The sequence below is a fragment of the Talaromyces amestolkiae genome, assembly GCF_001896365.1.
Source record: "Talaromyces amestolkiae strain CIB chromosome Unknown scaffold7.1, whole genome shotgun sequence".
NCBI lineage: Eukaryota > Fungi > Ascomycota > Eurotiomycetes > Eurotiales > Trichocomaceae > Talaromyces > Talaromyces amestolkiae.
Window position 1 is genome coordinate 426303 of NW_024468043.1, and position 26100 is coordinate 452402.

Below are 26100 nucleotides of genomic sequence, written 5' to 3' on the forward strand. Positions count from 1 at the left end.
TTCCCCACGAAGAAAGAAAAAAGAGCTTAGCGTGTGGAGGTGGAGATGCGGAGATTCTGACACCAATTTCTCTGGAATGACAACCGCGTTTTTCTCGCAATCTCATTACAAATCTCATTTTCTACCGATCTTAGTCCGAGACCAAATCTCGGCCAAAAATCCTGACCTTCATCCTGCTATGCGTGGGCCCGGGAATAGAACCGCTGGTACTTGGCTAACATTTCGACTGACTCAGGACCTTTCGGTAGTTGTGCTGTGACTTTCTTGCCGACGATAGATAATCAAGCGAACAAGAAAGAATGACACTTCAGAGATAGATTATAGCTATAAGCATGTCGTGGTCTACTGCCTCTCTGTGTCTCTGAAGTTCTGTATCGTGTAGCAGATTGTTTCGAAAAGATCTGGCACGATGTCTCTCATTAACTTCACCGGCATCGTGCACGTGCTTTACGAATGGTACATATACATCATCCCCAGTCTCTTCCTCGCCATATTTCTGGGAGTAGCAATCCATGACTACATTCTCACCCTACGCATGCCGCCAGGCCCGCGTCCCTTACCTTTCATCGGCAACAGACTCTCCATTCCCCAAAAGTCGCCTTGGATCCAATTCGAAAAATGGTCAAAAGTCTACGGACCCATTTATACTCTCTGGATGGGCCGGAGACCTACCATAATCATCTCCGACCCCAATGTGGCAGTTGATTTGCTCGAAAAGAGAAGTAACAAGTACAGCTCCAGGCCACGATTTGTGGTTATGGGGGAGTTATATTGGGAAAATGCGAGTATTTTGGTGCAGCCGTATGGCCGGGAATGGCAGCTGAGACGCAAGTTACTGCATCAGGCGCTTAATCCTTCAGCACTGAAATTGTATAAGCCGATCCAGGAGGCGGAGGCGACAAGGCTTTGTCATCAACTTTTTGTGAATCCGAAGGCGTATGAAGGGTTGATTGATCGGTTTACGTCTAGTGTGGTTTTTAGCATCTCATATGGTCACCGGATTGACTCGATGAATGCAGAGGTTATTCGTCAGCGGTTGGAGTTTATGCAGTACTCTGCCTCGCTTAATGTGCCTGGTAAATACCTAGTCGAAAGTATGCCTGTCTTGAAATATGTACCGAATCTGTTGGCACCCTGGAAGAAAGCAATCCAAGAAAAGGGCCGCCACGAAGCAGCAGTCAACATGTCCCTCGTTCGCCAAGTACAGAACGAGATGTCGACCAAAGCCGAAATTCCAGAATCTTTGACGAAAATTCTCCTACGTGCAAAAGAGGAAGACCCAGAGTCATTCAGCATGTTGAGTGAACGGGACTTTTCTTTTATTCCTGCATCCCTGTTTGGTGCCGGCAGTGATACAACGGCCAGTACTTTGTGCAGTGGTATTCTGATGCTCATCACGAACCCCGTTACCTTACAAGCAGCGCATGCCGAGCTCGATGCAGTCATTGGATCAGATCGCTCGCCAACTTTCGAAGATGAGAGATCTCTTCCATATATCAGCGCCATGTGCTCAGAGATCCTGCGTATCCGTCCCGTTGCAGTCCTGGGTGGTACTCCGCACGCAAATTCAGAGTCAGATATCTACCAGGGATTCTACATCCCCAAGGGGACAAACATTCTATCCAATTCATGGGCTATTAATCTCAACCCTCGCTACTACCCCAACCCGCATCATTTCAACCCCCTACGATTCTTGCCAAATAATATCCCTCCAAGTTCACTATCATATCTTCCCAAAGAATACGTCGCCTCAACGCCACTTGAAAAGGGAGAACCGCACCCATCCCGTGATGGACATAGCTCATTCGGCTGGGGCCGACGCATCTGTCCCGGAGCCGGTCTGGCGCGAAATTCATTGTTCATTGCCGTCGCAAAGATGTTGTGGAGTTTTGACATTTTGCCTGTTACGGAGAAGGATGGGTCGACGAGGAAGTATGATACGTTCGCGTATACGGAAGGGTTTAATGTTAGGCCTAGGCCCTTTGAATGTGTTATCAAGGTAAGGAGTGAGAAGCATGAGGCTGTTTTGAAGAGAGAGTTTGTGGAGGCGGAGAAGTCGATGAGTAGGTTTAGTGCGTTCTCTGAGTAATTTATAAATATTTTGTATAGTTATTATTTTTGGTTGGCTATTTGCATGAGTGCAGGGGGTATTAGAGCACAGTGGGTGACTGATTTTGGTGAAGTGATTGGAAATGAATAGATATGTTCGTCGAAGGAATCATGTTCTAATAATGATTCTGGTGATACCATAATATCGTACTTTCGACCTCCTTGACGTGATATTCGTCAGATACGTCAGATGTCAATGCAATCAGAGACAGATTTACGCGCTCGTTGCAAAGTCTTTCAGGAATGTGGCAAGTTTCTGGGCTCCAGTTTCATCGATTACGTTGTAATTGGACACGCGGATTCCTGACATGTTTGTTAGTGGCCGCGACTTTAAAAACAAAATATCGATTGACTTACCACCAACGCTTCTGTGACCCTTCAAGCCAAGCAGCCCTCTTTCTGTAGCGCCATTAATGAATGCCTTTTCCGCTTCGTCGACATTTCCGCCCTAGTTCAATTTAGTTAACAAATAAATCACAGGATGAAGATATACCTAAACATACCTTGGCAACTCGGAAACATATATTCATACGTGAGCGCACGCTCTTATCGGGTACAACTTTGTATATGTCCGGGTAAGAATCAAGGACATCATATATGAGAGCTGCTTTCTTTCCAGAAAGTGCCTCTTGACCACGGACTTTATCCGGGAACGTGGCAATAAGCTTTTTCAGCACTTGACCAGCAACAAAGACGCTGTATATATATGTCAGTATTGATACCCCAAGAAGCCGCCGCTAGGAGGACTCACTCAAAAATGCTTAATGTGTTATAAAGACTGTTATTTTTGGCTGTAACCGCATAGTCCAGAATAGTTGGAGGAACCGGTAGGCCAACCTTCCTGGTAAGTTCGGGTTTGCCTTGGCTCAAAGTTGAGAGAAGGCTCTTCTTGATAACGACAACAGTGATACCAGGTAAACCGAGGTTTTTTTGTGCACCAAAGTAGACAACGGAAAAGTGATCAAAAGGAATTCGTCGTGAAAGGATGGTTGAGGAAAAGTCTCCGATGACGAGTGTTTCGTCATTAAATGCTCGTGACTCAAGAGTCTTGGGGAAGCTGGGCCATTCGACACCGTCAACGGTTTCGTTTTCGCATAGATAAATCATGGCGGGTTTTTCGCTAAGATTCCAGGTCGACTCGTCTGCAATCTTTCCGAATTTTCCATCGTTGATCTTTCTCGAGTCTGTCGCGACATTGACGTGGCTTGGTCCGAGTAGTCGGACAGCTTCCTGGTTGGCTTTTAGGGACCATGAACCGGTAACCAGGTAGTCGAGTCGCAAGTCTGATTGGACCTTTTGTTGTAGCTGTTTGATCAATTCCTCTTCGCTGATGTCGGCATTCGCTTGAACAATCTTTTGTCTTTGGTTTTCCACCCAAACCAATACCGAGTTGTAGACTGTTGCGTCGAATTGTCCGGATCCTCCACCTGTCAATTGAACAAAAGCTGTAAGTACATGCCCGAAGTGCGCGAATAATGCGGAGACCGTGAAGTACCTTGCATAATCAGAATGTCGTGTGTCGAGGGAATTTCGAGGAAATCGGCCAGATCGGCCTTCATGTTGTTCACGATGTCCGCCGCCAGCGTACTGCGATGGCTGTGCTCGGCCACACCACTGTCAACCACACCAAACATTAGCATTTGAGCAATTAAAACCAGTCTTATCGTGCCAGAAAGGAGAATAAAACTCACAGACCGGTCTCTTGATAATTGAGCAGCGCAGCTGCTGCCGTGGCGAGCACATCAGTTGGCAACCCCGCGGGGCCAGCGCCGAAGTAAACGACGTCTGATCTCTGCATATTGCGATTTCACTATCTGGAAACAAAGGAATAGATTTGATAGTCAATTCAGCATTGATATGAGCTCAATTGAGGTTTAAATGACTCTGAGAAAGTTGAGTCATCGAGAAAATAATTGAGTCATGCTCGAGAATGGATGCGAAATTGTTCGCCGCGTTCCGAAGCTCGTCTCCCATTGGCTGCTGTCACTGCCCCGCGCCGATGACGGAAACATCCTAGCCCTGCCCTAACCCTAACTGCCCTATTAGATCTCCTGAACATTGCTGAGTTCTATTAGCTAGGTCGTGAATCAGATGAGCTGCTGAACAGACAATAAACGATAAGACCATAGAGTACCAGTACGCACAGATTAATTCTACTAGTAACGACACGTGAACACCCGGTTAGATCGGATGCAAAACTGACAAGATCCGAGATTCTACTATGTAAGAGGACGATTTATCTCCTTAATAAATTTCCAAGCTCCAACACGCAAGCGAGCTCGTATACGCGATTTTACTGGTCTCTGTAGTAGCTAGCGTGTCCGTACCAGTCGCCCTGACCAGGGTGTTGTCTGTGCTAATTTCTAAGTCTTCCGGCTGCCTTAGGCCGGGGTTCACGCCGGTTGCTGCTAAACCCCATACACTACGTAGTAAATGCTACAACGTGATTCCCTGACTTGCGCTAATGTGAGCACTGTGCGGGGATTCATAGAAATGGTGTTAGCGACTGTTGTAGTCTCCACTTCAACATCATTCGGGTCGTTTACCTCGTATTAGCGTGGCTGCTAACCCAGTAAATAGGGGAGCTTCGCCGCGAAACCCCTCTTCTTGACTGTTACGGAAAAATGCATGAATTTCGTGCAGAAGGAATACTTTGCGACGCAGAGTAGTGCGAAGTTGAGTTTTAATTTGTGGCTTTGCGACTTCACGACGAAATTCGGGCTGCTCAGTATCAGGAATGTTTCCCGCATGCTTCATCTGGTGATTACTGGAAAGTCGGTTGAGGTCCAAATAGAGGTATTGTTCGTCGGGAACTTTTGATGATGATAATGGCTGCCAACGGTATGCTTCCTCTTAGTTCGAAAGACAGTTCATTGCGACTGACATTATACCGCTGAAGTTGTACCAAATCATGTTCCCGACGAGAAAATCGACGACCTCGATACAGACAAAGATTTGGAGCACATCCAAGATAAAAATGAACATCTAAACAAAGACGTTGAGCGCGGCTCGTCAACGAGCGAAAAAGTGAATCACGCCGAAGAAAAAGCAGTGGAACCTCGAGACCCAAATCTGGTAGATTGGGATGGTCCCGATGATCCAGAAAATCCATTAAATTGGACAAAGGGCAGGAAAGCCATGATGACAACCTCTATAGCACTAATAACATTTTTGACGTACGTTTCCATAAATTGTCATTCTTCGACCCCGTCGGAATACTAAAGCTCTCCTAGTCCCCTAGGTTCTTCAATGTTCGCTCCGGGGGTACCAGATGTGATGAGAGATTTTGGATCCAGCAATGAGTCTCTCGCTGCATTTATTGTTTCGGTATATCTGCTCGGCTACTGTTTCGGTCCTCTTGCAATCGCTCCACTCTCTGAGATGTACGGACGGCAACCGCTCTATACGATTTGCAACTTACTTTATACCATCTTCAACGTGGCTTGCGCCGTGGCCCCGGAAATGGGCAGTTTGATTGTTTTCCGATTCTTTGCAGGGGTGGCTGGTAGCTGTCCACTGACTCTAGGTGCTGGCTCGCTCGCAGACATGATTCCGCAGAACAAACGAGGTGCTGTGATGGCTGTATGGGCGATGGGTCCGTTATTAGGCCCTGTTATCGGCCCTGTTGGTGAGTAACGACCTCGTAAACCTATTATTAGCTATCGCATAAAACTAAAACTTTATAGCTGGTGGCTATCTGACTCAAGCAAAAGGTTGGCGATGGACTTTTTGGGTCTTAGCAATAGCGGTAAGTACACATCTCAGTACCAACACCAGAGCAGAATTAATCATATTACGCGATTAGGGCGGTGCCGTAACCATCTCATCATTATTCTCACTGCGCGAATCCTACGCCTATGTCCTTCTTGATCGCAAGGCTAAAAGACTAAGAAAAGAGACCGGAAACCCCAATCTGCGTTCAGTGCTAGATACCGGCAGATCCCCAAAAGAGCTGTTTCTGTTCTCCATAGTCCGTCCAACAAAGATGCTCTTCCTATCGCCCATTGTATTCTTATTGTCGCTGTACACCGCAGTCATTTACGGATATCTGTATCTTCTTTTCACCACCATGACAGACGTCTTTGAGACTCAATACAATTTCTCCCAGGGATCTGTTGGTCTAGCATATTTGGGCGTCGGCGTGGGTTCATTTATCGGCCTGTTCGTACTTGGCGCTATATCGGATCGTCTGCAACAACGATTGACTACTTCTAATGGCGGAGTGCCAAAGCCGGAATATCGATTACCGCCAATGTTTGTCGGATCCTGGCTTATTCCGTTGGCTCTGTTCTGGTATGGTTGGACGGCAGAGAAGAAGGATGCTTGGATACTGCCGATTATAGGGACTGCGTTTCTTGGAATTGGAATGATCATTGCCTTTGTAGGTTCTTCCATTATTCTGTCTGGATTCATTCTTCATTGTCTAATTTTAACATGCAGATGGCTACATCAACTTATCTCGTCGACGCCTACACGATATACGCAGCCTCTGCCATGGCTGCTTATACCCTGCTTCGCTCGCTTCTAGGTGCACTTCTGCCATTGGCCGGCGGAAAAATGTATCAAACTCTAGGTTTAGGATGGGGCAATTCTTTGCTTGGATTCATTGCGTTAGCATTGGCTCCTATCCCGTTGTTGTTCTACAAATATGGAGAGCGGATACGCAATAGCAAGTTGTTCAAAGTTGAATTCTAGTCAGGAAATGGTTTAATTTCGGGAAGCCCTTGTTAGATTTCATGTGTGTACTCTTTAATGTTGCATCATGTACATAGCTCGTCCTTCAATATAGAATTGGGCATCGAGGCTCAATTTCGAGTGATGCTTTCAGAAAGTATTTTCACATGATAGCCGAAATAGCCTGTTTTCATTGTGTTTACCTAATTATTAGATCTTTAAACCAACCTATATCACCCTTTGCTTGTGTCTCAAATCGTGATCACTACTCCCCATTTGGCAACGCCACTTTTGTCTAATCTCGCACAAACACAGGCATAATTTCAATCGGACAATCGACTTCAACCGTTTGCTGCCCAGAGAAGTGTTCACCGTGGTCACCGGTAATTGAACCATCCTTGAAGAAAGTCCAATTTCCCTCAGGAAGATATACAGATCGCTTCTTCTGCCCCGGATACAATATTGGTGCGCAAAGATACTTGGACCCATACAGATACTGATCCTCTATCGCCCAAGCGTTCTTATCTTCCGGGAACTCAATAAACAAGGGTCTAATAACCGGTGTACCCTTTTCATGGGCCTCCTTCATGAGTGCCCTCGTATAATCGCGCAATTGTTCACGAATACTCAGATACTTTTCGCATATGACATAAACTTCTTCCCCATAAGACCAAACCTCATTTTCCGCACCGGACAAACAGGTCGCGCCACCCGTCGTGCCATGTTGAGGCTGTTTTGGTTCGCGATCTCCATGAAGTCTCATGACAGGACAAAAGGCACCCCATTGAAACCAACGCACCAGCAACTCTCGAAACGAGTCTTTTGTAGGATCTCCACCGTGAAACCCACCGATATCCGTTGTCCACCATGGTATACCCGCCATGCCCATGTTGAGTCCCGCCGCTAATTGGCAGCGAAGCGATTCCCAGCTGGAAGCGATATCGCCGCTCCAGACGAGGGCGCCGTACTTCTGAGACCCGGCCCAGGCGCAACGAAGGAGGTTGACAATATTTTCCTGTCCGGCTTCTGTCTGACCTTCGTAGAATGCTCTTGCATATTCTCGCGGGTAGATGTTACCAATGGTAACATTCGAGCCAAGATGATATCTGTAATTATCAAAGTCGTAGGCTGAGTACTCCGGCTCCGCTTCATCAAGCCAGAAGACCTTGATTCCCTTGGAATAATAGTTTTTCCGCGCCTTTTCCCAGACGTATTTCCTAGAGTCGGGGTTGGTGGCGTCGAAGTGAACGGTCTCGCCTTGGAAGTTCATGGCTGTACGGATACCGCGGTCCATACGTATGAGATAGCCCTTTTCAAGCATTTCTTCGTAATTTTCGGATCTGATATCGACCGTGGGCCAAATGGAGACCATTAACTCAATCTTCAGGTCGTTGAGTTCTTTAATCATTGCATCTGTGCATCATTAGCGCAAACCTTGATACGAGGTGAAGACGAGAATGGGAAGTTACCAGGATCAGGCCAATAGACAGGATCAAACTTCCATTCTCCCTGTAGTGGCCAATGGAAGAAATCAATCACAATTAAATCAATTGGTAATTTCCGCTTTCGATATTCTCTCGCAACACTCAACAGCTCCTCTTGAGTCTGATATCGCAACTTGCACTGCCAAAATCCGAGCCCATATTCAGGCATCATTGGAACTTTTCCAGTAGCATCCGCATATGCCTCGACGATCTCCTTGGGTGAATCGCCAGCGACAATCCAGTAATCCAGGACTCGCGTGGAATATGCCTCGAACGACATAACATTTTTACCAAGAACTGCACGACCAATACCAGGATTATTCCACAAGAAGCCGTATCCAAGCGACGATACGGCAAATGGTACAGAGGCTTGCGAATTGCGCTGAGCCAGTTCTAAGTCCAGCCCCTTCAAGTCGAGGTATGGTTGCTGGTACTGACCCATGCCGTAAATCTTTTCGTTACGATCGATGCTTTCGAGTCGCATGGTCAGGTGATAATCATCACGACCGGCATGTGGCTTGAACTCGCGTGCTTCGACGAGTAGGGCAGAGCATTTGGGATCTAACTGATCGTTACGATTGCGCATGTACTCTTCCAGAAGCAATTGACCGGTTTCGGTGTTTTTGATGATAATCTTGCCGCGTGGAGAAATGTTGGCCGTTATTTTGCCATTTGTAATTGTTCCACCGACCGAATCGGGTTCGATCTTAATTGTTGCTTTGATCGAAGTCAGGTCTGGGGAGGAGATTAAAGCCCAATCTTGGTTTGATGGGAGTGAATGTTGATGAGTTGCGCGGACCCGGAGCGCGTTGGGGCCCCATGGCTCGATGAAGACCTTTTCAAAGTCATATTGGTAAACGAGGCGGTTTTTCTGAGTATCGTGTGAGAGCATCTTGAACCGATAGTTGGGGAGTGATTTAACCCTGTCTTGATCTCTGTACTGCTATCAAATAGATTTACTTAAATGGCGTTCTAAATGTCGCACCTGTCCATTTAGAAGCGAACATTTCAAACAGCAAGACATCTGAGCTCAAGTTAGAAACACGCCGTTATATACAGTGTCACAGAGCTGCGGGGTCAACATTCGATTCTCACTTTGTCCTTTGGCGATACCCACCTCGCTCTCCACGTTATACGTGGAGATGTGCGTTGTTATACGTATCTGCTGATTAGGAGATTTTTATGTGTTACACAGCCAGCTGTGGGTGACTGATCGTCATTCATGATCGATTATTGTCATGTTATTGGTGTTATTGGTGTTATTTAGGCTAATTTTCTCCCTGCCAGCGAGATAATTGGCAGGATGGATGATTAGCCGGCCACGTTAGAGGATGGCATGGTTGTCCGCCGGGAAATTCCCTAATACGGCAGCTTCCCGAATAGGCAGCTTGCTACTCTTTGCAGGTTGTGGAGTTCCGCGTGAGCAGTGGGAATGGTCATCATATCATCAATAAATGTCTAAAGACTTTTAAGACGAAAGGAAAATTTGGATACCGTTTGGGAAGCAAAATGTCGTGCGGTGTAAGACTGAGTGAATGTACGTAATCAACTCGCGTAGTAACCATGCGAGGAGAGTTTGACAGATCCTCAATTCTGCCATACGCGCCCATCCCAAAAAGACTTTGAAGTCATATGTTTATAAACAATAAATATGAAATTCAAATTGCAACGGATTCGAATCGTTAGTTTTGATTTTGTATTGAGAATGATAACAAGGATATAGAATATTATTTAGGGCTACTGCCTCTCCGAGGCGCTCCAAGTGCCCTTACGCATTTTACTGTGGCTCACCTCTCTCTGCGCTTGGAAATAATCTCCATTACTAAAGTATCATGGCCCCTTGAAAAATCATAAAACACGAAGGGCATAAAGTAATACATTTCGGTCGTCTAAATCCGCATCTTCATAGTAATAAGTATAAACCAGTCCCGAATTAGTATGTCACTATATGTGCCCAATATGAATACGCCTGAGATTTATGATTATTAGATCTTGAAATACAGTGGATTGTTTAGCCCAGTTGTTCTCTTAATGATCATATTAATGCTCTTTGTTTTGGCGGCAGAGATCGCGGATCTAGCTTGAGCCTCACGGCTTTATTTCCCGACAGCATGGGTCAGCCATGTATAGGGTGCCTTCATTCCGCCAGAGTTTTTGATTTCTTTAAGCCAGCAAGTTCGGATTAGAACAGTTCAACGGCGTTGTCATTTCTGCATTTCTCCAGGATGAAAGAATGCATATTAAAAAAAGATATTGCTGCGATGGGGTTCGTTCTGATGTAGATCGAGCGGCTCAATCGCGTATTATGTCCAAATGGAGCTAGCGCACGTGTGATTCATCGAGCATGTTTGGACTTTGGAGGCTCCAATGGACTTCAATAGGTTTTCGTCTGTGCTGAATCCGTGTCAAAGTCAAACACAGCGAACTCCGGGTACAGCAATGCTAGAGTAACCGACATTGGGATGTCCTCGTAAGATATTTGCGAACGTGCTCTTAGAAAGTATTTAGAGCATGTATATGCGATAGAATCATGCGCCTAACAAAAGAAATATGAATCGAGGACCGAGTACAAAGGCTACAAACCGCTTCTGAATCAAAAACTACGCTCCAGTCATAATTGAGCACGCGGCCCACTTGCAACTCGTATAAACGCTCTTGGCAAATTGTTACCTTTACGGCTCSTGGAAATTTGGGTTCAAGAGCCCAATGAAGCAAGCTTTCAATTGACCGCCATGCAAATAAGATGAGGCGCTGTCCTTGCTGCCATGCACGGTTTCCTACGCTCGATATGATTTATGAGCATTGTAGCGCAGCCATGGCCCTGTGGCTGTGTCGGTAAGTGAGAGAGTCCGCCAAGTTGCCAGTCCATCAATTAGGTTTATCGTTCCAGCAATTTTACCGTTCACATCTAATACGAAGTCAGTGCTCCAACATCTTAGGCACAAGCCTCAAGCTAATCGCTAGACTCATTACAAAATTACCTAGTCTGGTCGTAGACGGCTCGATCTCGCGAATCGAAGCCGTACTCCGATTACCTGTGACAAATAGAATCACGAGGCTAAAATCACAATTCAACCCTAACGAGTTATGTTAAACAATCAGCCCCAAGCCCCATGTCAAAGGCAGTTGGAACTCGGATAGTTCGCGAGCTGATTGGAAATTTGGAAATAGGAGGACCCATGGCTTTGTTAAGCGACTCTGATAAATAAGTAGTGACGGTCGCATTCCAGGGGAATCTTGTTGAACGTTCTCGGATTTTCGAATTCTGAGACTCTCGCAGCTCTTGTCAAAGCTTATTCATCTTGTTTTTGCCCTCAATCTAGGTCTTGTAAAGGAAAGAAAGTAAGGCAAGCCAAAGAAGTTCGTTTCGATCATGACAGACCTACCGTCCTCCGTGCCGCGGAAAATTGCATTTGCAAACAACACAGGTACTTTGCCATACGATCTATCAGCTAGATTTGATGGCATCAATCTGATAGCAAGACAATCAACGTGCACCAACTCATCCTGGGTCTCATGTTCCAACAAACCCGGAGAGTGTTGCCCATCTGGAGAGACATGCTGCGTGACTAGCAGTTGGTGTGCAGCTCCTGGAGGAACGTGCTGTGCATCGGGTACCTGTCCGTCCGGGTGGAATTGCTGTGGTGTCAGCCATTGCTATCCTGACGGCGGCCAGTGCTGCTCTGATGAATACTACTGTGATGCCGGATACTATTGCGCAGCTGATGGCACATGTGCTTTGTTAGCAACAACCACTGTAACAGGCACTATTGCAACCGCGCCAGCGACCGCCGATGCATCCTCCGTATCAGCAACATCTTCAACAATAACATCAGGCAGCAGCACACTTTCAACCTCATCTTCATCAACAACGACTACTACTAGCGCAACAACAGCACTGGCTGTTAGTGCCAGTGCCACAACTTCGGCCGCTGCCAGCTCATCCAGCTCAGGCCTCTCTGGAGGAGCAATTGCTGGCATAGCTGTCGGTGTTGTAGCCGTTCTTGCCATCGCTATCGCACTCGGTTTCTTCTTCGGCCGTCGTCGTAAGCAAACTTCAGAACCACAACCAGCACCGCTAGCCCCGCCTATGACCCAAGCGCCGCCTCAGTATACCCAGAAACCTGGTGAAGCTCAGTATGTGCCTCCACCAAGCCAATATTCGTCGACCTCGCCCACACAATACCCTACTTCTCCAGAAACTCGATATTCCACCATATCATCACAATATCCGCCTTCAACAGCTCAATACGTGCCCCCACCGAGTCACCCTCAGTCCCCCAGCGAAACTCAGCACGAGTTGGAGACAAACACCCCGTTATATGAGGTTCAAGGATCTTTTCCGGATGCTGCATATCATAATCAACAAAGATAAAAGGTATCAACAAGCTCTGATTGTTTACCACAATATCTTTGACGAGCACGACTTTAAGGACCGATTACGTATACATACTCAAATGTCTCGATTGTTGAATTTTCCATGTCTGGATCTGCACGTTGGAATTCAAAAGGATTCAAGTCAGAACATATTAGCCCATTGCTTTTTTCGCACTCTATCTCAGGCGTCAATCAATATTACATTAATTACTGTTGTTTTTCGATTCATGTACATATTTTCATCACTCAGTTCTGTTACTAGAGTCTGTGATCGTATCGCATCTAGTTAAATATTAATTCATGTCAAGCCCAACTTAGGGCTAAAGTTAACCAAATTGTGGTTTTTGGTCATATGATTGATAGTCGAAACAAGGCCATACATCTCAAGGTTGCGTCCATCGAAGGATTTTTGCTACATAATGATTGACCACCAAAATTAGACTCATTCAGAATGTAAACTATAAATAGGTATATTACACTTCTTTAGGTTCTTGTTTTTGATATGATCAGTTTAATTAGCTATGACTATACAGTCACAACCTCCTTGTTCTTTTCCGTGATTGTTATAGCAATCCTCTTCTTAGTATCAGCTATAATCCCAGCAGCTCACACATCTGATACACCTTGTAAGAGACTGGTCTGCCCGCGTGTGATCTTGCTAAATTCAGATACAGACGCCTTGAGCTCGAATAGTAGAAATATACAAGCCAAAATGCAATGAATGAGGACGAGCCAAAGAAGAAACCAACACATACGCACCATTAGGTATACTCTTCGCTTTGCACGTATGGGCTGAATATGATGATTACTATATATAAGACGCATTGTAGGCCAAATGGAACCCCCCCGGTTCTTTTTTTGAGCCTTGTCGTGGGGATCTCTCTCATGGTGACCCATGTCAGGTTTGACACAGTGCTGGAATATAACATCACCCAGATGAGGAGCATTGCGATACGCAGTTGTTGCTTGGCAGATGAGATGATAGATCCATCTTTGCCGCCTMCMCCAGCCATAATATGATGAAGAATGAAGCAAATATTACACCGGTTCCGAACATCAGCAGTGCTCGCCGTCCGAAGTAATCAGGTGTCTAGAAGAAGAATTGAATAGTCACGAAAACCACCGCGTTGACCATCATTCGGAATATACTTGGTTTATACATCATCGGTATGTAACTAAACGTCACGGGCTATGTACAAAATTTATGGTCACTGTTGCCGAGTACTTTAAAGAGCCCAAATTTTCGACGCTATGCTAGGACTTGATTTGGCTGATATGTCATTGATGATACTCCTGCATTGTTAATTTTCTTTTGCATTCTCTTACTCGTGATTCAATTCATGCATGATGGTTACAGCGCGAAACCTCATATATATGTACATAGCACTTTGAAACCATCTTAAACTCGAATGGCAAACCCGACGTGTTACCAACCAAGTACAGTTCTTATAGCCGAAGCCAAGACTGTCGCCTCAGCTGCATGTGTGGCTGCGTTGGGATGATAGTCACAACCAACGGCGGAGCCTTGAGTTGGCCAGTCAACAAGATGAGCATTTGCTCCGATTTGTGAAATGGCGTTTTGCAGAGCATTCGACATGGTGGTATGCTGAGCATCTTGTGTCGTGGGGAATGAGTCACTAAGCATCGGAGAGGTCATTAAGAAAAATTGAGCTTTTGTGTAGTGCTTCTGAATGCTTTGGACAAAGCTGACCATGGCGTCTGTGTACGTGGTAGCGTTCAAGGGAGCACGGGCATCGTACGCCTGTCCGGCCGCATTGTACGCTAAGTAGCCGAAGTCGTTGGTGCCGAGATTAATGACGACGGCGTCAGGTATCCAGTCTGAGGGGAAAGTGTAGCTGTTATCAGCATCATTGGCGCCGTATCGGGTATAGCGCTCTGGCATGATAGGGCTGGTATCAACTGTCGTGGAGACGTAGTTTCGTGTAAGMCCTATTCCACTCCAAGCCACAACACTGTAGTCTGCACTTAGCGCATTGGCTGCCAATGCAGCGTATGTCTTAGGGTTATCTTCAAGAGCGGCAGTATTCGTGCATGGGTAAGTGCCATCCAATCCGTAGCCAACGGTAATCGAATCCCCGATAAACTCAATCTTACGCGCCGGGATCGATTCGACGCTAGATGTACCATCTGTGGTGACGTTACCAACAAACAAAGAACCAAAGAGGGCCTCGGAACGTTTGCGCAATTCTACGGTATGACTGCCTTGGGCTAGCCCGTTAGGCGTGGAGATGGAGGTTTCGTTGACATTTGAAATGACTGTCGGCTCGCCACCGTCGATGATCAAGTCAACGCTGTTGGTACCGTTGACTTCTTCGAATTCTATGACAGCTGAAACGCCCAAAAACTTAAAAGACAACCCAGTTCCTGGCCATGTCAACTCGTTGGTAGCTGGGTTGACTCGGCCGAGGTATCGGATCGCAGCTGGGGTCCCGGTAGAAGTTGGCTTCGAAGTTGAGGTTACAGTTGAGACTGATGAAGATGCTGTTCCACTGCCAGGTTGGCACTGGGAGTACCAATCATTGACAAACACGCACGAGTATCCAGAAGCACATGTGGTTGTCCCGGTATAGTCTATGCCGCCGCATTGGCCCCATGCAGAAACTTGGGCAGTGACTGCGCCTGCGAGACTGAGGATAGTTAGGTATCGCTTCATGGTCAAGTTCGTGGAGAGCATATCTTGCAAAAATGCTTCAACGCAGGGTGAGAATTCAATGGTATTTAACCTTTGAAAGCAGCCAGACTGGGTAAGGGGGTCTTACAATTACCCGACTAATTCGGGAAATATCAAAATCTTCACGATCTGTTAGTCTTGATTTGACGTTGAGTGAGCGGACGGGCGGAATCTTTCGATGGGCGATCAATCTTCTTACCATATTAAGAGCCTGATTTATGCAGGCCGAAACTCCGCGATCTTTCCGGGTATATGCTTAGAAGTCTCCAGTGTGACCTTTGGCTTGGGACACAGAGGTCAACCTCCACAGTAAATGGTTGCTTTATGCATAATTTTCCACCTCACATAATTGAGGAACTAACGATGCATGAGGGGTAAAGGATCGCCGGTAACTATAGCTAATATAGGTAACCAAGCATTACTTTCAAATATCGTAACTCGCGTCCTTCAATCTCCGCTAGCACTGTAAATAAGTATCTCTTCCGAGTTATATCAATTGTGCTACCTGATGACAACACTGCCGAAAGCTGACTATACCTGATTTCTCTTGAAAACACAGTTTCAGACGCATAAGTGCGTTATTTAGATCGGTTTTCATTTTTAAGAGCTGAGGAACGACTTAGTATCTCTAGACAGATGCTTAGTCGCATTTACAAATATAAGGCTGGGTGAATGAGCATATCGTACTGTGTCGGGAGTCTATGAGTAGGATGTTTTTCGAGAATACAACGGGGTTTAGGGCCTGGCATTTCCACGCTTGGAATATGTCAGTAAATGTGCGCCATATAAACTTGAAACAATTGCGATATGTATCTGGCAGCTTTCAAGTATCTCAGATGTTCATCTTTATCTAATCTATGGCGAATCATGTATCGTGACAATGTCGATTAGGGTTTATTTGAGTGGGTAAAGACCGGATTTCACACACCCGTCGATCGGCTTTGCATCGGCTATGATCGCGTACCCAAAGATCTGTCCGACAGCAAGCCAAATTGAACTTCACCATCGATCAATGAGGACCATGCGTACTGATAGATTCCACTTTCCACACTAATTCGATACACACAACGATGGTGAGAACAACTATCGCTTGTGCCCGGTGCAGGTGAGATATTTCTGATGGAGCCAAACGCCGATAGTCGGCAACTAACCCGGGTATCTCTTAGGCGATACAAGGTCAAATGCATGCACACAGGAACCCCTCCTTGCCGGGGATGCGCAAGAGCGGGTGCTGAGGCATGTAATAATTGTGTACTCTCTTTACCAGCTTTGACAAAGAAGAAAAGGTCGGTAGATTTGTGTTCCGTTTCCACGCTCGTCTAATGGACGCTGAGGTATTTTCAGACATCGGCCGGTGGGTGTGCCGGATCCGACGACGGACACTTCCCGACCACAACACCAGACACTAGACTCACCTCTGGCAGATGTAATTTCAACAACATACGAACGCAATAACCATCTGCCAGCGTATAACCAGCTGGAGGATTGTCTCATCGAATCCGGGCTTGTCCTTCGAGCCGGCAATGTTTTTAATGAAAAGTTCCCAGAGATCCCTTTTTTGCATATGTCAAGTTTCAGAAAATCAGTTAGGTCATTGATTGAAGATGAGAAGCAAGGTCCCGAAACGCAAGCTGCCCATAGCCGGCGAAAATTTGGCCGGGCGACTGCTCTATATGCTGCTTTGATTGCAGTGACGCTTCCTATCATCGATCCCGATATGAAGAGGGCTGAGTATGCCACACTCGCAAAGCAAATAGTCTCGGCAGATGATGCTGCAGACATATACCAAGTGCAGGCACTAATAGTCCTTGCTATATATGAGTGGGGCGACGGGAAACCATATCGAGCATGGATTTACAGCGGAATGGCTATCCGACTGGTACAGCTCATAGGGTCAATAACAAACCCAGAAAAAACAACGAAACTTCAGCAAGCTATACATAACCGGACATTTTGGAGCTGTTTCGTTCTCGATAGGCTTGTTTTCTGTGGCAAACCTCAGCCGCCGGCATTACCACTCGCATCAATCGATACGCATTGGCCTTCGCTCGACACGGACTTTGCATTCGGTACATCTGGGGTCAAATCATATCCAGGATTGAGTCTTGATGAATCTCCTATATTCATTGTTGAAGACATTGAAGGCTATTTTGCTTTGCTTGTACAGGGTATCGATATCTGGTCTGATATATTGAAATGGGTCGTCAGCGGCGGAAGGCGTCATCCAGATGTTGTGATTTCAAAGGAAATGCCGTGGTTAACACGATCAAATTGGCGAACAAACTATCAAAGACTGCAACTTTGGAGACAGAAGCATGGGAGCCGTATTCGGTTCCCCGATGTTGGCGTGGATGGACATGTCTCATTACGAGGAGGGAACGCAGAAGCTTTTGCTTATATCAATCTCATCTATCATGTGAGGTAAGGAAATAGCCATCCTTTGCAGAAAGAATTTTTCTAAGGTCGTCTACTCAGTATTCTCTTTTTGTGTCGAGAATACGTTCCATTTTTACCAACTTCGAGCTCTCGACCGTCTGGTCCAATTGACCCTCCCCTCCTTGAAGTTCCAGCGCCCTCGGGGTGGTGGGAAGAACGAGCAGACGAGTTATTCTCGGCGTCCTCTAATATAACGGCACTCCTCAGTGAATTGAAAAGAGAGGGCGCCCCTCTCCTTACTCCCTTTGCCGGTTTCTGTGCCTTCTCTGCGGCAACAATGAACATCTATGTCGCATATTTTCCACAAATGAATCTTGGGCGAAGCAGAGGGCGAGAGACAGACTTTGAGTTAGACCTGGCTTATCTCGACGAGTTTCAAGCACGCTGGCCGATGGGAGCTGGCTGGTGGGCAACTATTGAACGCATCCGAGATTTATACCAGCGAGCGAGTGCAGACCGATCTAGGTACGTGGGTAAGACACGCGCAGATTTCCAACACCTTGAGACATCTGTCCATGATTGTACCGGGGCTTCACCGGGAGATAATGACGAAAGTGCAATGCTTGGACACCATGGACATTCTGCTCAAGTTCATCGCAGGTCGGATGATCCTCAAGCGGCTATAAGTTTGCAACAAGCAACACAAACACGCAGCCTGAACGATACTTCCTTACAAGCCTCGCAGGTTATACCTGATTGGAATGAATTATGGTCTCTATGGGGTGATACTCAGTTGGCTGCATTCGGCGTCGAAGGAAGTTCTTATGAGTACTCATTTGATCTACAAGATGGTATCACACCAGTCTATCAGTAGGATATAATGAATATGAAATTCATAAAAAAATTTGTTTCCCAGGTCGATTTGTGATTTTCTAAGAGTACCAAAACTTGAGGTGAGCTTTGCAAGCATGCTTCACTCGTAGCCACGGTGAAATCATTTGTCCTATTTCAAGGCTGATGGATATTAATTGGTTTTGATTAGATGTGGCATGTTAAGGCTGAAGACTAACAGAACTCGCTTGAACAAATGGTTGAAATTATGTATGGTAACCTAGTGATATTGTATCCTCAAACGTCTCATATACCCAGTACTTCCACGGTAACATCATATGCCCTTTTTAAAGTTGAAACTATTAAATGTAGCTCGTCGTTGGTGACTGTGAGAGGTGGTGCTATGAGTATATGGTCGCCGTTGACTCCATCAATCGTTCCTGCACCCGGATAAACGGCCACCCCAAGATCAAAAGCTGCCTTATAAACTCTTCCACCAAATGCAACATTCTTTCGAAAGGGAACTTTGTTGCTTCGATACTCCACAAATTCCAGGGCCCAGAAGAGTCCTCTTCCTCGTATATCACCGACATACTTGCAATCCGCAAACGTTTCTTGCAGCAGTTTCTCAAGCGTTTTACCATTCTCGGCGCAGCGCTCTACGAGATAGTCTCGTTTCACGATATTTTGTACAGCCAAGGCAGTAGCGCATGCTACTGGATGAGCTTGAAATGTCTGACCGTGATTGAACGCCGATGTGCCTTGTCTTAGTACACGAACAATTTTGTCACCAATAAGCATCGCTGATACAGGGACGTAGCCACCCCCAAGACCTTTTCCGATCGTCACTATGTCTGGCTGAATTCCTTCCTGCTCGAACGCGAAGTAAGTTCCTGTTCGTCCGACACCACACATTATTTCATCAAGATGAAGTAGAATCCCGTATTCATTACAGAGGTCCCTGACACCCCGGAAATAACCTCTTGGAGCCGATACACAGCCTGAAGTCGCACCAACCACTGGTTCCGCTCTGAGAAGTGCCTCGTAAGTAAATGTTTATTTGAAAGATTGAGAGGTCCTCACATAAATGATATGATCTTCTCGGGACCGATGCTGAGGAACTGTTCTCGAAGCTCCGAGACTAATCTTTCCACGTATTGTTCCTCGGTCTCGTCGCTCTTTTGATATTGATATGCGTACGCCGGGCTCACGAACGACACATTGGTAGGCAGTATGTCTAGATAAGGCGTTTTCCGAGGCACATTGGATGACACAGCCATTGCTCCCATCGTATTACCATGGTAGGCTTGTTTTCTTGCCACATAGTGGCATCTTTGCGGCTCTCCCTTCTCAACAAAGTATTGCCGGGCGACTTTGAGTGCGGCTTCATTTGCTTCGCTTCCACTACCCACTAGATAGGCTTTTTCGAATTTGTGTGCACCGCTTCCCATATTGAGAAGCAATTGTGCAAGCTCCTCGGCCGGTTCCGTGGTATATGAGGCGGTGTGTATATAGCTCACTTTTTGCATCTGAGCCGTTGTTGCTGCTATTACTTCGGAATTTCCATGGCCCAAGATAGCGACCGCTGCTCCTCCACAGGCGTCGAGTATCTTTTGGCCATTGGCAAGAAACAAGTAGTTCCCTTGTGCGCGGGTAACTTTGTGCGGTAACTCTGCCAGTGACCGATGCAGGAGGGCAGGATCTTTACTTGATGCGCGCAATGTAGTTCGTGTCTCTCGAATAGCACTAAGGCTATGGAGGTGAGACGTCTCTTCGGCTACTATAGATGTAGTCATGGTGGAAGTCTTTGACATCCGATAAAACTGGGCCTTGGAAGCAACCGGTTAGTTAATTATCTCGTGAAAGTCATATAAGCTGTCGTTTCCCACCTGTAGACGGCGAGAAGCTTTCATTATCGAATACGTAAATTTACATGCGACTTGTTGCGTTAAATTATTTTTGTCTTCGGTGCGAACGGGGTCAAACCCGGCTTAGGGTTACTTACCTATCACAACTGTCTAAGAACGAGAACAAATCCGATTTCAAATATATCTGGACCACAAGCACGTCTTTCTTAATATTAAAGCTTGCAAGATTAGTTAAATATTGCAAGAACACAAGGTGCACATAAAATAGGCACTCAGACTTAGGTAATGCTCCTATTTTCCTCGTTGAAGGGAAAATCTCGCGCCGGCTTTGCTCAAACCCGAAATGCGATCAAATTAACTCGCGACCGAAGGTCGGCAAAATCGATCCACATTACCTCCCTTAGGTAGCTGTCAGTCTTATGTCACTGCTAAACCGGGAGCTGTACCTCAGAAGCGAAGACCGGTSGAGCCATGATAGTCTCAGACGTATTTGTTGAAGCCAACTTTGCAATACTACAACCACCGATACAATCCGTCTACTGTATGTAGTGTTTAGGATCCTGTAAGCTCATGTTCGTCTTTCTTTGAGGCAGCTTTGATGTATATACAAAATTTGTCACATTGACGAGATACATTTACTGATGAGTGGAGATGTTCCTTGATCACCATTCAATCCCCAGCAATATTGAAATATTGCATCTGCATATCATAACCACGGCTTGAATACACTCGGCTCTTTGCTGAGAGTGCGCAGAGTTGTTCTCAATATATCGTCATCCACAGATAATAGTGCTTGATTCTGATATTTGCTTCCACCAACGTGAAATGGAAGTTCATCTACTTCGCATACCGTGCCTGTGTTCGGTAGCTCTCCGGTCTGAAAATACTTTCGAACAATTTTTGCCGTGCATATAGAAGGCGCACTGATTGAACCATGCTGTTGAAACCTAGTCAACTATCGCTCTGGAGCTTTTCTTGCTAAAGGAAAAATGTCAGGACACTTGACTTACACCTTCAGAGCGTTGCTCAAGGACAGTGGAATTCGGGAAAAAGCCAGACATCAATTGGGCACTACATATCAAATACCTAGTAGTCAGCCTTTCTGGATCCCATTAAGAGATGTCGCATGTTCAACAACTCACTTTCTAAGAGGAGTCACCGGATCCCGAGTGTTTCCAATAAACAACAACGGATGCGCTGTCTCGCCACCAATTTCACCTGATTACAAGAATGACAAGTTAGCTTAGAAGGGGTTATAGCAGAACAATACTAACCGTCAAATCTCCATGCAGCTCTCTGCTTGAATCCTAGATATTTGAGTGCAATAGTAGACCACATGTCCCCAAAGATCTTGCTTTGATTATTCAGTGTTCTCCGATACTCGAGAAAGGAAGCTTTGCTGGTATTTTTGATAGTGATCACATCTGTACCAGCTATCCCGATGGCTGCCTCATCGTCAACGCTATAACAGTCCTTCCCACTGGAATCTTCTTTACAGCTAGTCGAAGATGGTGACCAGCTTTTGTGGGCTTGTCGCTTTACCTCCAACAATGATGTTCCGTTGCCCTGCGATACCTCTGCAAGAACCTTGGCTAGAAGCTCGAAGTTTTGATATGGAACATAAACCGTGTCGGCTATCAAGCGATTCAGATCACTGTAGGTGACCACATCTGGCACTTGATCGGTATTTCCTAAAACCACAATCGGTTCAGTTTTTAATGTGGCGAGTATATCTTCAAATTTCTTTTGGAGATCGCGCGGCGTTTCACCAATTGCAAATGGACAACTTTCGAGACCCGCTTCATGGCAATACTCGAAGAATTTGTCTATAATAGAATCGGTGTCTTGCAAATTCGAAAGCCAGGATCCAGTGTAGTAGTCAGTTGCATTACAGACAGCGTCTATGGCGGCGCGTTCAATTCTATGAGGTTCCATTGCTGCAAAGGTCATTCCAAGAATGCTTCCGTAGGAGAATCCCCAGTACAGAAGTTTCTCTTCACCTCTTTTCCAAGAATTTCGTTTCCTAACGGCATCAACAGTGTCACTGGGGGTCAACTCGAGAGAATTTCGAGATATCAATCTTTCTGTCTCGACTTCACGCCACTCGCCATGTCGTTCGATAAACTCGACCATATCAAGCACCACGGGAGATGTGTTCATGAAGTTACCCACCCATTCTGAATCGGTTTTGGTTTTAGCGCACGCCGCACCTAAAGCCTCATTCCGAGCCCAGGCTTGATTGACTGCATTGTCTGAGCTACCGATAATACCTTCTGCTTCCTCCTGCAATCTAGCTTCGAATCGAGATTGAGCATCCGGATGGCATGACCAGTTAGGTGTAGTATTATTTACACCTCTAGGGTCAAACCCAATGATATCAAAATACTTGCCGAGATCGCTGTCAGGCTCTGGTTGACTGGAGGTAAAGTCGACGATAGTCTGGATGCGCTGACCCCGTCGGAAGAGGAAACCCACACCCGAACCTCCCGGTCCGCCTGGGAAAAACAAAGGTCAGTTTATTTTCGAACACTGCCCGAAAAATTCATATTAATAGATAATGACATACCTGGATTGATCAATACAGGTCCCCCATACCGCTTATCGGTGACAGGCACTCTGGCTGGGAGCTTAGTAATCGCTAAAGCAATTTTCTCACCAGCGCCGTCCGTCCGATTCCAGTTCATTGGGAGCTCTAGACGAGCACATTGATAGCCGCCGAAGCAAGGATAATACTTGAGATCCGTTGTGGGTGTGATCTATAATTCGATCTTAATGCAAATTACGACCTCGCAAGCGCGTTTTATAAACTCTTTTCAGGGCACGATTGAATATGTTTCAACATGACTTACATGGTGCCATGCAAATTCAGAAGCCTCGTCCGGAATCAGCAGCGTCCGATCATCTTTCTTGATTTGACCAGGAAATATCCATTGCTGTGCATTAAAAAGAACGGCGAAAGCAAAAATACAGGACACAAGGACTGCTCTGGTATGCGAGACTTTTTTGCCACGACTTGAGGCCTCAGGCTTTTCTTGCAGTAAACCCATTTGCTCTGTTCAAATCATTTATTCCGAACTCTGCAACTTTAAAGGTCGAAATGTGTGAAAATAGCGGTTGGAAAAGAAGATGAGATGGATTGGAGTTGAGAGATGACGATGGATTGAATTTGGAGGAAGAGCAACGTCTAGACGACTGACTGCTGACTAGCTCCATTTCCTGACTCATGCTCCAATTATCCAATTGATAACACGCATTGATGTTTGTTGTTGTAGTCTTTGTTCCTCTTGCAGGGTACTGCCCAATCGTTGATGCCGGATAAGCAGAATGTAACAATATGATAGGTACCCATTTTTAGCTCAAAGCCCTTGACCCTATTTGTTCGCCTTCTTTGAACACTCCGATATTCGAGCAGACAAGATGGGCCCTGGTGTCGGATTTTAAATTGTAGATAAAATGAGGATAAAATATAAAGAAAAATACATTTATATGGTCATATCACACAACTATGTGGAGAAACTTCCAGATTCGCTTATCAAGAACCTCAATCGGAATGGACTGTATATATATTTGGTATTTTCTCGAGGCCAAAAAATTGTAATTTTTTCTTGACGTTTATTTACTTTCATTGGCTTGGGCCTGCTGCCTCTTGGGGATGGTAATCCAAAATTTCTTGCTATTGGGATGAAGTTTCGTGTTGAGGATAGATCAAGACAGATATAATTCAACGACCCAAGATACTCAAGCGTTGAGGTAAGAGGCTATATGATGATTATTCTACCTAGTATTCATAAAGTAGTTCGAATGATAAATTTTCGAGCAATGGCTCACCACGCGCTAATGCTTTTCCTAAGGAGCAACGAGGGAAATGAGCTGTTTAAGATACCGGAGACAAATGGTACAAGCACTAGAGAACATGCATACTCCAGTGAAGACAATAATCCAGTGGTAGGATATCGACGACAAAGCCTCAGTCGACTTTGGACTGGAGATAAGGAATCCACCAATAGGTCCCGCAAGAACATTTCCAATCCCCTTGCCAAAATTGAGCAGACTGAAAACCATCGGTCCTGCTGTAGTATCTTCGGTTATGGCTGTGCTCATTCTCGCCCATATAGCAGTAAATCCCGCGCCAAAGAAACCATATATTATGGCAAAGATTACTAAAGCCGGAAGAGACTTGGCTAGCCTCCACATCGTGAGACAAGAAATTGCTGCAACTGTGGTTGACAAGCAAGCCAGGACGTTGATTGAGACCTTTCGATCAGATAAAAAACCGAAGACAAACTGGCCACCGACTTGAGAGACACTCATCAGCGCGAGAAGAAGTGCACCACTCCTGCTGCCGAGATTCAGTGAAGACGCATAAGTCGGTAAGTACAAGGATGGGAAAAAGTAGCCAAACCCTTGTAGCAGATTTGAAGCGGAATACATCCAAAATAAAGGACTTCGCAAAAATTTCCAGTTAATCTTTCGAGCATTAGTCCGCTTTGAGGGCGGCAAGCGACTCTTCAAAAGAGGTATCAGCGGCCCCGTGAGCAAGGTGAGAGCCACCGCCATAGCACGAAGCGTCGTCCTATATCCATATTTCCCCAAGAGCGCATGTAGTACGAACGGCATAACAGACCCCGAGACACCAGAAGCACCACAAAGAATACCATAAGCCATACCGCGGCGCGTAATCCAGTAGTCGTTTACCATGCTTAGGATTGGGTAGTAGAATATGAGAAAGCCGACACCATAAGCCACACCCTGCGTAAGGATAAGCACCTCCAGGGTGGATGCAAAGGAGCCTAAGACGAGTCCAGCAATACATATTGGCCCTTAAAGATGTGTTAGCAATTTGGTGTCTCTGAGTCCTGGACATACATACATCCGACCCATATCATTTGCCGTTGCCACCGTTGATATCGCTGGATAAAAGGCATAACAAACGGTGCCCCGAGATATCCAAATCCAGATGCCATGGTACCGACAACCGAGATATAGCGATTGTTGGCAAATTCAGGAATGTTATAGTAGTATTCTTGGAAGACACCGAAAGACAAGGGGAAACCTAGTTATTAAAACTATCAGTCTCATGTATATAACAGCTGGAATATATACTCGAAATTCACCCCATAGGAATGTCTCAAACATGAATGCAGCAAAGAGCATCTTCCAAGCAGCAAGTCCTCCATCTACAGGGGCAAGCTCTTGTTCAGTTCCCCCGCGATCTGTTGGTTCTTCCTCTATATCTTGTGGTGATGACGCTCTGTCTCGGTCTTCAAAGGCTGAAGCAGCAGTGGCTGGCTGAGGCGCCGCGACGGTAATCAATTCAGTATTACTCATAGCAATTGGTTATAACTAATAAGTGACATACAGTAATGCCCAAGATTATTGCAAACCACTGCCCTTATCATGTAGTTTAGATTAGCGTATTGACTACACTAGGCTTTGGAGCCAAGAGTTTACCGAGGTTCACTGGGTATAGTGCGGGAGTTACCGATTTTATACCCGTTAACTAAGCAACCAATTGATAAAATGCTTCAATAAAGCAGAAGACAATAATGACGCACGCATGTAGGTAATAATTTAGCTTGCAAAGTCATTTCAGATATCTTCATATTAGAGTCTCGCGAAAAGTAGAATGTGTATTATGTAAGTATGCCGCACTGTGCTTGAATTCCGAATGTTTCGAATGCTGTCAGTG

The 26100-nt window shown here is 45.7% G+C and overlaps 8 protein-coding genes across 8 annotated transcripts; 3 read left to right on the forward strand and 5 right to left on the reverse strand.

Moving 5' to 3' along the window:
- Positions 1–409: 409 nt before the first annotated feature.
- BHQ10_004196 (uncharacterized protein) lies at positions 410–2089 on the forward strand (the record flags this gene model as incomplete). Its single annotated transcript, XM_040876535.1, has 1 exon — positions 410–2089. One exon carries the CDS (start codon positions 410–412, stop codon positions 2087–2089), a length of 1680 nt encoding a protein of 559 aa, XP_040732700.1.
- A 234-nt stretch (positions 2090–2323) lies between these two features.
- BHQ10_004197 (uncharacterized protein) lies at positions 2324–3907 on the reverse strand (the record flags this gene model as incomplete). The annotated part of the gene is made up of 6 exons (XM_040876536.1): positions 2324–2412; positions 2467–2557; positions 2613–2805; positions 2861–3536; positions 3605–3723; positions 3801–3907. The coding sequence occupies 6 exons, from the start codon at positions 3905–3907 to the stop codon at positions 2324–2326; spliced, it is 1275 nt and encodes a 424-aa protein (XP_040732701.1).
- Positions 3908–4937: 1030 nt separating this feature from the next.
- On the forward strand, positions 4938–6804 carry BHQ10_004198 (uncharacterized protein; the record flags this gene model as incomplete). The annotated part of the gene is made up of 6 exons (XM_040876537.1): positions 4938–4950; positions 5009–5285; positions 5343–5737; positions 5796–5857; positions 5915–6490; positions 6550–6804. 6 exons carry the CDS (start codon positions 4938–4940, stop codon positions 6802–6804), a joined length of 1578 nt encoding a protein of 525 aa, XP_040732702.1.
- A 274-nt stretch (positions 6805–7078) lies between these two features.
- Positions 7079–9159, reverse strand: BHQ10_004199 (uncharacterized protein; the record flags this gene model as incomplete). The annotated part of the gene is made up of 2 exons (XM_040876538.1): positions 7079–8196; positions 8253–9159. 2 exons carry the CDS (start codon positions 9157–9159, stop codon positions 7079–7081), a joined length of 2025 nt encoding a protein of 674 aa, XP_040732703.1.
- A 2819-nt stretch (positions 9160–11978) lies between these two features.
- BHQ10_004200 (uncharacterized protein) lies at positions 11979–12248 on the reverse strand (the record flags this gene model as incomplete). The annotated part of the gene is made up of 1 exon (XM_040876541.1): positions 11979–12248. The coding sequence occupies one exon, from the start codon at positions 12246–12248 to the stop codon at positions 11979–11981; it is 270 nt and encodes an 89-aa protein (XP_040732704.1).
- Positions 12249–14070: 1822 nt separating this feature from the next.
- BHQ10_004201 (uncharacterized protein) lies at positions 14071–15339 on the reverse strand (the record flags this gene model as incomplete). Its single annotated transcript, XM_040876542.1, has 1 exon — positions 14071–15339. One exon carries the CDS (start codon positions 15337–15339, stop codon positions 14071–14073), a length of 1269 nt encoding a protein of 422 aa, XP_040732705.1.
- Positions 15340–16406: 1067 nt separating this feature from the next.
- Positions 16407–18586, forward strand: BHQ10_004202 (uncharacterized protein; the record flags this gene model as incomplete). Its single annotated transcript, XM_040876543.1, has 5 exons — positions 16407–16441; positions 16503–16622; positions 16681–17229; positions 17314–17757; positions 17812–18586. 5 exons carry the CDS (start codon positions 16407–16409, stop codon positions 18584–18586), a joined length of 1923 nt encoding a protein of 640 aa, XP_040732706.1.
- Positions 18587–18849: 263 nt separating this feature from the next.
- On the reverse strand, positions 18850–25739 carry BHQ10_004203 (uncharacterized protein; the record flags this gene model as incomplete). The annotated part of the gene is made up of 11 exons (XM_040876544.1): positions 18850–19573; positions 19627–20372; positions 21262–21348; positions 21422–21482; positions 21554–21629; positions 21686–22906; positions 22978–23167; positions 23261–23344; positions 24333–25231; positions 25282–25464; positions 25526–25739. 11 exons carry the CDS (start codon positions 25737–25739, stop codon positions 18850–18852), a joined length of 4485 nt encoding a protein of 1494 aa, XP_040732707.1.
- Between the last annotated feature and the right edge of the window lie 361 nt (positions 25740–26100).